Here is a 14,253-nt window from a genome sequence, read left to right as displayed (position 1 = left end):
AAAAAAAAAAAAAAGAGGCCAACAGTGGGTAAGCCCAGTGCAGGTGTCCTTGTGCTCAGTTTCCCCATTCCTACCAGAGCCCTGTGGAATTTCTCTATGTTAAAGGCAGGTTTGTGTAAATATATTTCTAAAACCATGGTCCTGGGTCCTTAATTCAGTCCTTGACCCTCATAGTGAAGACCGTATCTTGGGACATGTGCCAAAAGACTTGGCTAAAAGAGGACTGGCCTCCTGCCAGAGAATACATCATTGTTTATCAAGACAGCGTCTCTTAAGAGCCTTAAAAATGCTCCCATCCTTTTATTTACATTTTTAAAACACAGCGCTTGGGTCAGACACTAAGATATTAACGGCAGTTCTCATAACAACTCTGTGAAGTAAGTTTTATTATCATTTTAAAGATGCAGACTCAGTGGCACAGAGAGGTTAAGTAATTTGCTGAGGGTCACACAGGCATGAAGCAAGGAATGAGATTTGAACCCATGACAGTTTGGCTCTAAAGTCTGTACCATGTCGTGCCCTCTTGTGGGACCCTATCCTGAGGAAATAAGCTCAAATGCAAACAAAGCTGTGTACATTAAGGTAACCACCTGACAGTATTTATGATATCAAAATTGGATACAGCCTAAATGGTAAAGGTTTGGTGAAGCAAGCTGCGTACATATATTACTGTACGACATTTTAAATGCAGTGACATAAGTAACATGGTGAGGAGATGTGAGATGATATATTGATGCAAAATTGTAAAAAAAAAAAAGTTAAAAACTAGATAGAAATAGTTTAAAGAGAAACATGTCCGTTTGCCATTTGGGGAGGTGGGGTTGGCAACAGTGTGAGCTTTTTTTTCTCCTTTCTGCTTTATTATAATTTATGTACTTTCCAATTTGCTTAGAAAATTTCCTTTTCCAGTTGAAGTTTTTTAAGAAAAAGATGTTTAAGGGCATAGCCCTATATGCATTATCCTATTTCTTTTTTTTTTTTTTTTAAAGATTTTTTATTTATTTGACAGACACAGCGAGAGAGGAAACACAAACAGGGGGAGTGGGGGAGGGAGAAGCAGGCTTCCTGTGGAGCAGGGAGCCTGATGCGGGGCTCGATCCCAGGACCCTGGGATCATGACCTGAGCCGAAGGCAGGTGCTTAACGGCTGAGCCACCCAGGCGCCCCTGCATTATCCTATTTCTTGAAAATTGGAAAAGGGCCCCGTGAACCAGGTGAAACAGGGACTTCCGGAGAAAATGGAGCAAGTCTGCGGGACTGGAAGGTTTGCAAGCCCTTGGCAGAGGGTGAGAAAGGCACAGTGTGGATAATTTCATCCTTCTTGTTCAAAAGGAGAGGCCTACAGCCACAGTTTGCGCCTATGAAAAGCACCAGAGCAATCTTGACAGAGTAACAAAAATGGAAGGGCCTCGGGGACCCAGCTGGCTGGAGCACAGTGCCTTTATTTCCAGCTCCTCTTGCGGCTTGGCCAGCCTCCTTTTCCCTTCTGTGCTATGCTCTTTCTTCCTGCTGCGCTTCTTTCTTTTTGGTTTTTATTTGGAAGAAGTAGCCTGAATGGGACTCCAGAGCCTTATTTCAGAATTGTGAAGACAAAACAGCATTCCAGGATCTTTGTGTTTGGTAAAACCCACTGCAGACAGATGAAATTGGTCAAATGATGTATGAAAATGTTCGATCTTAACACATTTTCCATTCCCCCTTGTGATAAAACAACTCCGCTTCTGTTCAGGTTCCTTTCTGAAACAGGGTTGTAACATCTCCTGTTTCTCCTGCGCCTGATATGGGGCGCGCCCATTTTATAGCCACCACCCTGAGGAAATGACGGAGGGAGGGAGGGAGGGAGGGAGAGAAGGAATGAGAAAGGGAAGTGGAGGTTTTGAATTGCTGGTTCTTGAGTCTGTGTACTTAAACAATGGTTCTGCCTCAGTGGTTCTCAGGCCTGGACGCACATGAGAATCACCTGGGTGCCCAGTCCAATTGGATGAGCATCTCTGGGGGTGTGACCTTGGCCCTGGCATTTGCCACATCTTCCCAAGTGATTCCACTATGCAGTCAGGTGGGAACCAAGGGCCTACCTGAGGTAAAGGGAAGGACAGCAGCTGAGTCAAGCCTGATTCATTTACAACCAGGTGAGGTGACTCTTCCCCTCCTTATGTGATTTGTACCTAATATAATCGGCATAATGAAGTCTAATATCAGTAGAAGCTTGGGAAGGTTTTTTTTGTTTTTTGTTTTTTTTTTAAAGAAAAGCTATGTCACTAAACCTTTTCTTTTTCCCCACCTCATAAAAAAGCAACTGGGAAGCATCCCCACTATTACAAATGATCTGGGAAGAGAAAGGACCTCCCTCTACCCCAGGGCCAAAAAGTCTAAATTGTGGCTCTCAACTGTGGCTGCCAGGTGGAATCGTCTGGGAGCTTTAAAAACACTCGTGACAGGCCTTACTTCCAGAAATATTCATGTAGCTGGTCTAGGGTGTGGCCTGGACCTCAGGATTTATTCAAGCTCCCCAGGCAATTCCAGTGGGCAGCCAAAGTGGATGTCACTAGTAAAACCTTCATGGTGGCTCTCAACTCTGGCTTCATCAGAATTCCTTTTGGCCTTTTCTTCAAAACACCCATTTTCAGAGAGATTTTGACCTTGGGTAAAGCCCAAGGATCTGGCATTCTGCCTCCCAGCTGCAGTTGGCTGCTTGGGGCAAAGATCCACTATTCTCAGAGCTCACCTAAGCCATGACCTGGAGTCTCGTCTATTAGGCAGCAACCGTGTGCCTCGCTGGGCAAGCTTGTGTTCACAAGCACGTTGGGCTCCCTAATTCAGGGAGACGGAGATGTGGGTATTTACAGCTGTGACATTGGGTGACAGAGACATTCTTATTGACATGAAGACTTTCCCAAGGGGCTAGGACCCCTGCCAGGGGCAGTTTTGAGGCCAGGCTGGTTGTGAAGGGCCCAGCACACAAACGGGGAATGTTCCTCTGGAAGGAAGAATATGGAAAGTCAGCAGAAGGTGACCCAGCCCAGAGGGTTAGCTTTCTAGTGAGTTCAGATGGCACTGTTTAGGGGGAACTTTGGCAACTTGGCATACCCACAGCAAGGACACCTCTTTACGGGGCAGTGAGCAATCCATCTTTCTTCCTGCAGTGAGTTTTGTGAGCTTGCCATGAAATCACTACCCCAGAGTGTCTTCCGCACCAGTCTGCATTACCGTAGAAAGGTAGCCTTCCTGGTTGAGATGGTTAGTTTTTAAACCCAGAAGCCCCCTGGCCCCCATTTCCTCATCTATAAAGAAGGTAAGTAGCAGCCCTGACCTCACATGCATTTGTGATTGTTGGGAACAAAAGAGATTGATTCCTATAGGAATTTGGCAATAAAGGGTATGTGTTATAATTAGCACTTGGATGCCACTCTTTTTTTAAATGGGATTTCTTGGAGTCCCCAGTGTTAATGGGTTAATCCATAAGGTTTGCAGAACCAAGTGGTTAGGGAGGCGTTAGAACCTTTCTCTCCCAGGGCCTGCAGGTCCGAGTAGGAACGTTTCAGAAATGGGAACGCTTACCCTTTTGCAGCCTGGACTCTTCACAAATGGACACACAGACCCTCACTGCGCTGTCTAAGGAGGAAGCAGCACGGACACTGGGCTATGCAAGAACCCAGACTCTGGGCTGAGCAGACCTGAGTGTGCATTTCTCTCTCTTCCCTAGCAGGATGGCACAGGCAAATGACTTGACTTTTCTGTGCAAGAATTAAAAGGCAAAACATATGTCAAATGTACAGTAACCCATAACAGAAAAGCAAGGGCCTGAGTGCAAATTGAAAAATACCTTTAAGTAACGTATATAACAAGTGGGCTCTGGGATAAAGAGCCCCAGTGAAAGGCCTCCATTACACAGTGCTAAAGACAAGCTCGTATGCTCTGCTATCCCAGAGTGAAGCCTTAAGAAGCAATTTTTGCAACATCTCCTGTTTGGCATAAATCTTAAACCATACTGTACCTGTTCCTTGAACATTAAAATGATTAAATTTTTGTTAACATTGAGCAAAACCTATGCTCCAGAAAAATACACCGTGTTTATCCTGTGGCCCCAAGTCTCCCTCTGGCATCTGGGGTCTGAAAGCCCAGGAGCACAGGTTTAAGGTAACCACAAATAGCAGGCAACCAGGACCCTTAATCCCCTTTTCTTGCTCCTTGTTCTTCAAAGGCCTTTTAATCTAAACGTGAAGGTGACAGACTGGCTATTTCATCAAAAGACTCCTAAAAAAAAAAAAAAAAAAAAAAAAGTTTAGCTATCATTGCCATGTTTTGGGAAAAAAACAAAAACTTTAAATCCAGTGTGTGATATTTGGTGCAGGGCTGCTCTTGTGGAAGTCCCTGTGGGAAGGAAGCTTCCCCACCTGAGAAGACAGTGGTGATCAAACATTTTCTTTACAATAACAAAGTCATCTGGACAAAGTCATCGGGACCTGTGCATAAGCAAAGTATCTTCTGTTGAGCAGACTCATATGCTTGGAGGGGGGAAAATGCCTGCAGCAGAAAATAACCATCCCTTCCTTATGGCTGGAACCAGTCCTGAGGAACATCCTACAAGACCCACTTGGGTGGCCCCAGGATCGGGGCGGGGCGGGGCGGTTTGCTGAGCAGCATCAGCCTTCCACATACAGGAGGAGACTGTTACCAAAGTGAAAGAGCCTTTGGATATTAGTAATACCATTAATATCACATTGGTATAGGTAGTGACCCTTATAGGCCGCAGAGCATGTTCAAGGACATGACCTCTTTCATGCCCTTGCTGATCCTCCAGTGGAACGAGGGCAGGTGTTGTTGGAAATGAGAAGCAGGTTGGTGGCTTCCCAGGTCCTGCATTTACCAGATGGTGGCCCTGGCCCCGACTTCAGTACAAACCCTGTGCGCTGCCCCCCTGCCCCAGTAAATGCTCACAGGGCTAATTAAATTTGATGAAAACGATAAAGCAAACCACAGCCCGGGTCTGGTTTAGTGTGTTTTCTTTCTCTTATCATCAAATTCTGAATATATGCACTTAGTTTAAAAATAACCTGGGTTTTTATGAACTGCCAAAATGAACTTGGTGTCCTAAACACACTTGCTGCCTTCTTTATCCCCAGCATCTGACATAGTAGCAATAACAGTGAAGTGCTTCCTCACATGAGTAGGCTGATCAGTGGTCCCACATTCTCCAAGCAAGAGGTGCCCGGCGGGGAAGTAGGAGCTAGTTTGCAGACACCTTTACCTCCAGTCGCGAAGGCTGGAGGGGCCCCTTGGGGCTTTTCCTAGAGGCTTTTCCCTCTGGCCCAGCCTTCTCTGGGGGGAGTAGGGGGTTGGGGGAACGAGAGCTCTGCCAGAAGAGCATGCTGACCTTCCTCTCTTCCACAGCTGCCATTCTGGGTACGTGGGCGCACGCTGTGAGCATGCCGACCTCCTGGCCGTGGTGGCTGCCAGCCAGAAGAAGCAGGCCATCACCGCCCTGGTGGTGGTCTCCATCGTGGCCCTGGCTGTCCTCATCATCGCGTGTGTGCTGATACAGTAAGTATTTCCCGCCACCCCTAATGTCAGGTCCCACTCACTGGGCCATCTGCAGCTTGCCCAGATGACAGGGCCCCCTCGGCGTGGCTTATTGCTGTGGTGTCTGATTGGTGTCAGCGAAGCCGAGAGGATCTTCGGTAACGGCCACGCTGTGTCAAGGGCACGCATCCTGGGAGGGTCCCCAGCAGTGGGTCTGTGCACTGCTGGAAGCCAGTGGAGAAGCAAAGGTGCGTGCTCTCTCTCCGCCGCTGGGGTTGGAGCCTTCAGAGTTATGATGGGGACGTGCAGGCATTCCAGAGAGCTAGAAATGGCTCCCAGCTTCCTTTCTGCCAAAGGCACTTTGCAAATCCCAAAGCCACATCAGACGTCTCGGTTACCATTTGGACAGGCTGATGGCAGCCCTTCCCCTTTCTCCACTTCTCTCCCCCTCCTGCATCTTCCAAAACTCATCTTGCATGTTCCAGAAAGCCTTCCTGAGCCGTAGACCAACAGAGACCCTTTTCTTGGACTTATTTGCTTGCCCATATCTGGACTGCTCCACGGAGGGAGACTCCCTAGTGCTGTGTTCACAGCATCTGGCCAGACGTAGTCCCTGGAAATATCTAGAGACATCTAATTCACAGAGCAAGGCCTCTGAGAATTTATACCTAATTGGCTATGCATAAGGAATTCACAGAAGAGCTAAAGGCTCCCAGTCGGCTCAGTGTAGATTAACTCATGATAGAGATGGTAGTGGATGGGCCATCCCGGCAAAGGCCGGAGGAGGCAGCTATGTGTTAATGAAGGAAGCCAGACTGTAGCCCTCTGAGGTTGTGTGGAGTTTGGACAGGTAATTATGAGTCTCTGTCCTGTTTTGTTTATTGGTTTGTTGCTGTTGGGGCAACATCCACGCCTCTGGTTCTGGCAGCAAATGGATGCCCCGTAGAGCCCCGCCCTGCTCACGGCGGCCCTAGTTTCAGTCCTTGTGGCCCACGCCAGCATTACATGGTGCGGGAGGAGGTTGAACTGAGCCGGCCTTTCCTTCCTCTTCAAGCAGTATGTGTCCCTCTCCCACCTGTCTTGGAAAAGACAGAGTGGACAAGCAGTCCTGGTTCGGGCTGGAAAATAGCCCAGGCTCTGCCGCACATGAGGGCAGTTCTCATGGCTGTCTAGCTGTGTGTGCTCACACGTCATGTCCGTAGTCCTCTCTTTCTGTGGCCAGGAGGGTCCCAGAGCCTCAGGAACAAGAACTGCATGCCCCTCTGAGCTTCTCCAGAGGGATTTAAAAGCAAATTTTGCCAGATTCTCTGGAGACAGGGACAGTCTAGGATGCCTGGACGGCCTCTCTCTTTCCCAGGAAGGCAGCTGGTCCCACCTCCCTTCTGTCTTTTCCCAGCCCATCCTTGCTAGAGACCAAGTCCAGAATCCCTGAGCCAGAGACTAAGCCCTTACCCTAACCAGGCTGCTGGTTGCCTGCGCATGGGGCCCTCCTGAGTTGCAGAGTTGGTTGGGACCAGCTTATCCCATGCCAGAGGGTCCTGGAGGCCTTGGTCTCACTGCGCTGGAATGCTCCTTGCTAGGAAGCGACTGGAATAAGCCCACTGCTAGCCGACTGCAAAAGAGTAATCTCTGATGATGGATCTGGAATCAGACCGCTCTGGCCACCCATGACAGAAGTATGTTATGCAGGGAGGTCTCAGGCTCCTTCTCAGCTCTGCTGCCCAAAGATTTGGGGGCCCTGGTAGCCTTCCCAGGACAGTGCCAACAGAGGGGCTAGGGTAGGGATCATGAGATGCCACCAGGCACCAAGGGGGCAGCACAGCAACAGGCTTGTTTTCTCATTGGTGTCTGGGCCTGTGTCTACCGGGACACCCTGCCCAGCCCCCGTGTGTGGATGCGTGGATTAGGCACGTGTCAGGGTTAGACTGAGTAGAAACAAAGTCCTCCGTGGTATCCCATGGGAGACAGCTCTAAGTATCTACGTAATCAGTGTCTTCCTTAGTGCTTTCCTCTCTGCCCTTCTTTTGGGTTCCCTGGTTCTTTTTTCATGCGAACTCCGCCCGCTGTTCATTCCCGCCCACAGAGGGAGGCAGGAGCACTCGTAACCCTGGTGCTCCAGGGCTCCGTGTGACACGGGTTCCCCAAGAGGTTGGGTTTGCCAGAGCCGGAGAATGGTAGTCCACGGAAAGATTCAAAGCCGTGGCAATTCGTGACTCGTTCTCTCCTTTTTCCCACGGTCTGTTCAGCCCATCCGTGTTCCTTGCTCTGCTGCTGGCAAGGCCTGAGGGATGCTTGCCCTCCCCAAGCCCTCACAGCCCTGCCAGCCGGCAGTGGCTGCTTTGTCCCAACCCTGACAGCCGTTCTGAGCCCCCCACCTGCTGTGTTGTGGAGAAAGCAGCCGGGGAGGCGGCCAGGTTGCCCCGAAAGCCAGGAGCAGAGCCGTGCTCCCAGAGCCGGTCCCTGAGGGGCCAGCAGGTGCTTTTGTTGCTGGCCAGCATCTGCCCCAAAAGCCACCGCCCTACAAGGCGCTCAGCCCCCTGCTGTGTGTGGCCAGCCCTCCGGAGGCCTCCACGGGAAGGCTGCCCTAGAGCCCAGAGCTGCGCCAGGCTCTGCAGCGGCCGCTGCCCCAGCCGGGCACCCCTGCCCCAGGCTCCTGCCCAGCCCGTGTTCTCTGTCCACAGCTGCTGCCAGGTCCGAAAACACTGTGAGTGGTGCCAGGCTCTGGTCTGCAGGCATGAGAAGCCCAGTGCCCTGCTGAAGGGAAGGACCGCGTGCTGCCACTCAGAAACAGGTAAGGGGCCGCGGCGAAGAGGGACCCCTTTCCCTTGGGAGACACAGTTGGGTGGAGAAACCACCGCCTTCTCCAGGGCAGGGCAGACGTTCTTAGAGGGTGAAGCAGGAAGAGGGTGTTTACCCTCCCAAGTCAAGTTTAGTTTATCCTAAGGTATGTTTTACTCAGAAGGAGGCACTTTTATCTTTACTGGTCTGCGTGACCTTTGACAAGTTGGTTGGCCTCTCTGAGCCTCCGTTTTCTTATTTAAAAGATGTGCAAGTTGAATAAGTACTGATATAAAGGACCGAGTAGAGCGTATCACAAACCGTAGACGCACAACCGATTTTCATTCTCTTTCCCTTGAGAAAGTCCCCTGCCCTTTCCCATCGGTGAAAGGAGGGATTTGGCCCACAGGTCTCACAGGACTCTAGCTCTCGGATCCTGTGATCTTTAAGCCTACCACTGTTTTGTGAATATTTTCACTGACATCCATGAAGAATACTGGGCATCCAGAAGTGGGACCAAACCCGCATCTCAGGAGTCCTCACCTGAGCATGACCAGCTTGGGGCTCACGGAGGCAAATGGCTCCTTTATCCAGACAAGCCCTAGAAAGCCACACATCAACAAGTTTTTCTGAACTGCTCTTGTGACCAGTAGAGCCCATCATAAATTCGAAGTTCCTTTTCAGGAAGTAGTGGGACAGGAGACACCACAAGCTCATCCCCCAAGGGGGACCTCCTCTAGTTAATAGTTGACATTCCAGAAGCTCACGGTTGCATGAAGAAGGGTAGGAGGAAGGGCGGCGGGAAGCTGGCACTCCAACGTGTCCATTAAACCTCTTGGCGATCAGCCCCACAAGGCGCTGAAGGCCCAGGAGCCACAGTAATTGTGCAGGAGCAGTCCTCGTCAGTTAGGAGGCCCACAACTCTTGAGGATGCTAATCCATTAATCCTTACAATGGCCTTAGGAGGAGGAGGATTTGTGAGTGATGCGGGTAAACTGAGTCTGCCCAAGGTCCACTTGGGTCCAACCGTCAGTCCACGGGGAAACTAGGATGAGAACCAGGGCCTCTGAAGGCCCCACTCACCTCTCTCTTCCACTGCCTCAGAGGACCATCCACTGAGCTAATGAAGTTTTTATATTGTTGGTTGGAACCAATAGGAAAATAGTTTAAATCTTTAAAAGAAAATCTATAGTAGATTTTGTGCCATTTGCGTGCACCTCAGCAGAGTCATTTAAGGTAGAGGAAGTTTCTTATTAATGTTACTTCTCTGCCCACATTTGGAAAGACATTAGCTTTGAGCCTCCCAAGATGGCCCCTGAGGCTGAAGCCCGCTCCTGTCCGCCTCCAGAGGAGCCATGGGAGGGACCAGGACAGGAAGATGTCTAGGCTGCGCTGGACTCTAGAGCTGCCGGGAGCTAGGTCCTTGCCACCTCCCGAGAGCCACAGGGGACGCCTCAGAGCCCCACCCATTGAGAAACAAAGGGGTCCATTCTTAGCTGGCCTGAGGGGAAGCCATTCTGCCACCAGAGTCCTGGACCAGCCCACGAGCTGCCCGCCAAGCCATCCCTTCCAGGGGAACTGGCCACAGGCTGGGCTGACTCTCCTCACAACACGGAGCATCCCCACTCTCTGCTGCCGTGACTCACTTCACATTCCATCAGCCTTGCCGTTGGCACCAGAAGCACAGTTTCAGAAGCTGCTGCCCCTGAGGTTGAAACCAGAGGAATTTTGGACTTGGGCCTGACTGCCCAAGAGAACCTGGTGACCTTGGCTGATGCATCTCCAAGTTGTTTTCCTAGCACGACTGGGGGCTGGCCTGCAGCACTTAACTTGTTTCTCCTTCCTTCCAGTGGTCTGAAGAGCCCGGAGGGAGTTTGGCCAGGTAGACTCTGGCAGCCTGAGGAAGGAAGGACTTCTTCAGGACGAGCCGACAGACCTTCCTGCTCTGCCAGCGATCACCTGTGCAGCCTTTTTTGTCTTTTGTGGGCCTTCCTTCACAACTCTGTCAAGAACTCTGTCTGCTTGGGGTTATTTGGTGTGACCTAGAGAAGAAATCAGTGGACCACGGTTTAAAGACTGATCAAAAAAGAATTGCAAAGGGGTGGACTTCTGTTGACCTAGCTCAGGTGTGTGTGTCTGCCGGCCTCGGAGCCCAGGGGTGTGTGGTGGTGTCTTCTGCCAGTCACGGAGACTGGGCTGTGTTTCTTTTTCATGGGCCCATCTCCCCACAGCGGTATCCATCCCGCCCAACCCTGGAGATTGCCGTCGTTGAGTTTTTTCTCATCCGTTTATTGGAGAAGAAGATGGACACAGGGTAACTGTTGGTTACATGAAGATGCCAAGTGTGAGAGGAGCTGCGTATGTCCTCTGTCCACGAGCCCCTCAACCAGCCTGATGTCTCCCACAGGCACACGACGCCGAGGACCTCCCCAAGCCGTCGGCAGCCTCGGAGATAATTATTTACGAGATGGATGATGGTTTCATTTTTAATCTCTTAAGTCAATGTAAAATGCATAAAACCTTTTCAGACTTCTACACGAATGATGTATGTAATGCTGGCTGAAAAGCTGGCTGACTGATGACGACCATCTGGCCTCTTTGGGACGCCTAAGGCTTGGGAAGAGCCCCCCGGGGCTGCCGGGATGGAACCGGAGGAGGAGTTGCTGATGAGAGCGAAGACTGGGGCTCAGGGGCCTTGCCATTTTAGACACAAAGCAAGGAAATGCCCCAGATACAGTCCAGTAGAAAAGTCAGGCAGTCCAGCAGAGATTGGTAGCTTTGTTGGAGAGAGAGGTGGAGGGTGCCTGTGCGTGCATCCTCACGGGACAAACACAGGACTAAGTGCTGCCCGATTGAATGGGTTAACCTCCTAGTGCTCCCTCCGAGCGCGGATGCTTAGAAATAGAGCACAAGCAGAAAGCCACAGGCGTTTGGGGCCACATCCATGGAAGGGGGGCTGGTCATTTACTTTCCATGTTGTTGCTTGGTTGATTTGTGGCTTTATTTTTAAAAGGAGAAATTGAACTTTCCTATTTATTTTCTAGCATTAGAAGAAATATCCCGGTGATTTTTTTTTTCTTCCCTTTTCCATTCAGGATGCTGGTTTTATTAACAAACTCTAACAAATCACCTCCATCAGGGTGGGTCTTGCTTTTCCCTGAAAGGAGGAGAAATTGTTTTCATGGGCATCCGGGTACGTTCTGACCCGCCGGGCTTGCCTGTGGAAAACACTGGTTCCCTCCAGCTAAACAGCAGAGAGCTCATCCCTAGGAATTTTCATTAAAAACTGTAAACAGAATAACAGTGAAATAATACGTGAAGTCCTTATGTGAGGGAACTCTTTATTCACTAATATTTGAAAAATGAAAGATTTCTACCTATTAAGCTCCACCCATCACGAAAGGGACCTTTAAGATGTGTCAGGTTGGCTTAAAATTTCTATCAGGTTATTTTTGTCCTCCCCTCACTCTTCTTCCCAGAATGTCCATTTCGATGAATTGTCCCCTTAGCTCTGACCATTTTGAGGCAAGTGTGTGGCCCGGGTCTTAGCTTTGGCACTTAGATGGGATGATGGAATGAAGCAGGGAGGGCGGAAACGGGGTCTGCTCGCCTGCTGCCCTGCCAGCATTTCTTGCGTCCATCCTACAGCAGCAGGGATGCGGGGGGAGGCTCCCCGGTAGCATCTTGCTCAGAGACCGGTCCCACTGACCCGGGTTTGCAGAGCCCCATTTTCACTCCTCTCTCTCCTCGGACCCTCCTGAAAGTCTGAGAGCCTGGCGAGAGAGACCAATGGCAGTGGGTAGCGTGTTTTTAACTTCAGGACGTTTTTACTTGAGGACAGTCTTTCCTCAGTCTTTGGGAGACTGTTTGAGGTCTGGCTGCCTTCAGAGAATAGGAACCGGTGTGGAATGTTCTGTGGGGCTTTCTTCACCTGATGGAGGGCAGGAGCCATGTTCGGTCTCCAGGCGTCTTTGCAGAGGTGTGAGGAGGATGAGAACCTTCTCGCGCCCCTGCCAGGACTTCACCTTTAGTGTCTGTGAATGCTCTGGCCCTCACGCTACAGGCGCCCGCGCCCCTTCCGTCGTGCTGTGCAATCATTCCGTGAACCGTGCAGTGAACAGGTGTGGGCCTCGTGTGAGTGCTCCCGAGGCAGTTCTCCGTAAACCCGCAGGTCTGAAAAGAGTTGGAAGCAGAGGCTAGGTGACGGCAGGCCTGGACGGACCTTCATCCATGCCCAGGATAGGAGAGCCTTGCTTCTTTGTGGTTTCTCTTTAAAAATCAGATGGCCAGCAAGCATTGGATTCCTGGGCCATTTCATGGTGTTGGTACATTTTGAGTTAGCTGTAAAAATGCCCCCTTTTGAGGTTAAAAATGCGTCTTCGAACCCATCTTTACAGGTTCCCTGTGTTTCCTTGGCCTCTAGAAAGCCAAGGATTATGACTGGGGATTCGTTCCTGAGGCTTTTCCTGGTCAGCAGCCGCACACCTGGGAGCAGGGAGCAGAGCTGCTTCCAATGTCTAGCTCAGGAGAAATGAAAAGCCCCCATTAAAAAAAGGGGGGGGGGTGCTTGCAGATACTTGATGGAGCCTAGATCTCCCACTGTTCTACAGGCTGTGACATCTCTAAGCATACTGGCCAGAAACCTTTTCTTCTAGATGGAAAGATAGCCGTCAACCCTGATCTGGAAGATGCTTCTGACACACGAAATCAAGCAAGATATGAGCTTGGCCGTTGTGTTCCAACAGAGGAGGTGGGCAGTGTCCCAGAGTCTGTCTTCCTAAGAAAGGAGGAGGTGGGATTGACACTCGGCCACCAGGGCATTGGTGAGGCAGGAGGAGGTGTGGTTCTAGAGCTTCCTGGCAAACTGTGCTCTGCAGGTGGAGAAGGTGCATCTTCAGCCAGATCTTGCAGGGCTGGGTTGTCTCGCTGTGCCTGGGCCACAGGTCGCTTCTCCGGGCAGTTTTGGCAGAAGTGGATCGACAAGGTTCCAGTGCTACTCAGGAGACCCTGCGCACCCAGTAGGGTCTGGGCTTCGGTGTCTCCCAACCTGCTTGGCCAAGGAAGGGGGAGGATTCAAAAGCCCGGCCCCAAAGGGCACATCACAGAAACAAGACGAACACATATGTTTGTTATCCATGTTGGAACATAAGACCGGTCCTCTCCAGCCGCTGACTTTACCAGGCTCTCTGAAAGACCTCGTGGTGAACATACCCACAGTCCCGAAAAGCAGCCCCTCTTCCTAGGGTAGTAACTTACTGAAGTATTCAACTTTTCATTATCTTTATTATAACAAACCTGATGCTTTTTTTTTTTTTAAGAACTTGTTATTCTGACTTCTGTATATGTTGCACTGAAAAGGTTAATATTTAATGTTTTAATTTATTTTGTGTGATAAGTTAATTTTGATTTCTGTAATGTGTTAATGTGATTAGCAGTTCTTTTCCTTAATATCTGAATTATACTTATTTAAAGAGTAGTGAGCAATATAAAATGCAGTTGTGTTTTTCAGTCATGTGCATTGCTGTCCAGTAGTATTGTACCTTGTTTGGAAGGATGAAGGAATGAACTCTTTTTTTTTTTTTTTCCTAAATCAAGACTGGAGCTTTTCTTTCATGAGATTGTCGTGTTGCTGAAAAACAAATTGAGAATTTTCTCCACACATGTGAATGATGAGGAAAAATTAGATGCTCTTTTGCAAAATGTGGGATTCCTAAAATTAACCAGAGTTGATCCCTGTTCTGCTTGAAGAAAACGAATCCTCTGAAGTTCCCAATGTATTAGTCTTTCATCCGCTATGTATCTGACAATATGCTAAGTGATGCAGAGGAAAATATAAAACACACAATCCCTGCCCCCGAAGGAACTGAGATCTGGCTGAGAGACTAACATGCAAAAACTAATTCTGGACCAGTTGCAGACAACTTGCAAAGAAAGCCTAAATTGTTAAGGTAGAGAG

General features: G+C 49.7%; 1 protein-coding gene across 4 annotated transcripts in view; it reads left to right on the top strand.

The window, feature by feature from the left end:
• TGFA (transforming growth factor alpha) overlaps positions 1–13,954 on the top strand; it is a 91,711-nt gene extending 77,757 nt beyond the window's left edge. For all 4 annotated transcript variants that reach the window (XM_031036451.2, XM_006728016.3, XM_081833643.1 and 1 more), the window contains exons 4-6: positions 5,391–5,540; positions 8,201–8,310; positions 10,148–13,954. In XM_031036451.2, coding sequence (XP_030892311.1) covers positions 5,391–5,540; positions 8,201–8,310; positions 10,148–10,155 — 268 coding nt within the window. In that variant the 3' untranslated portion in view covers positions 10,156–13,954. The remainder of the gene's footprint in view (positions 1–5,390; positions 5,541–8,200; positions 8,311–10,147) is intronic.
• The last annotated feature ends 299 nt before the right edge of the window (positions 13,955–14,253 follow it).

Source organism: Leptonychotes weddellii, chromosome 10, assembly GCF_054177405.1.
Source record: "Leptonychotes weddellii isolate Sample4059 chromosome 10, ASM5417740v2, whole genome shotgun sequence".
In the NCBI taxonomy this organism is placed as follows: Eukaryota; Metazoa; Chordata; class Mammalia; order Carnivora; family Phocidae; genus Leptonychotes; species Leptonychotes weddellii.
The sequence above is the reverse complement of the archived record's forward strand: the minus strand, read 5'-3'. Positions and strand labels throughout refer to the sequence as shown.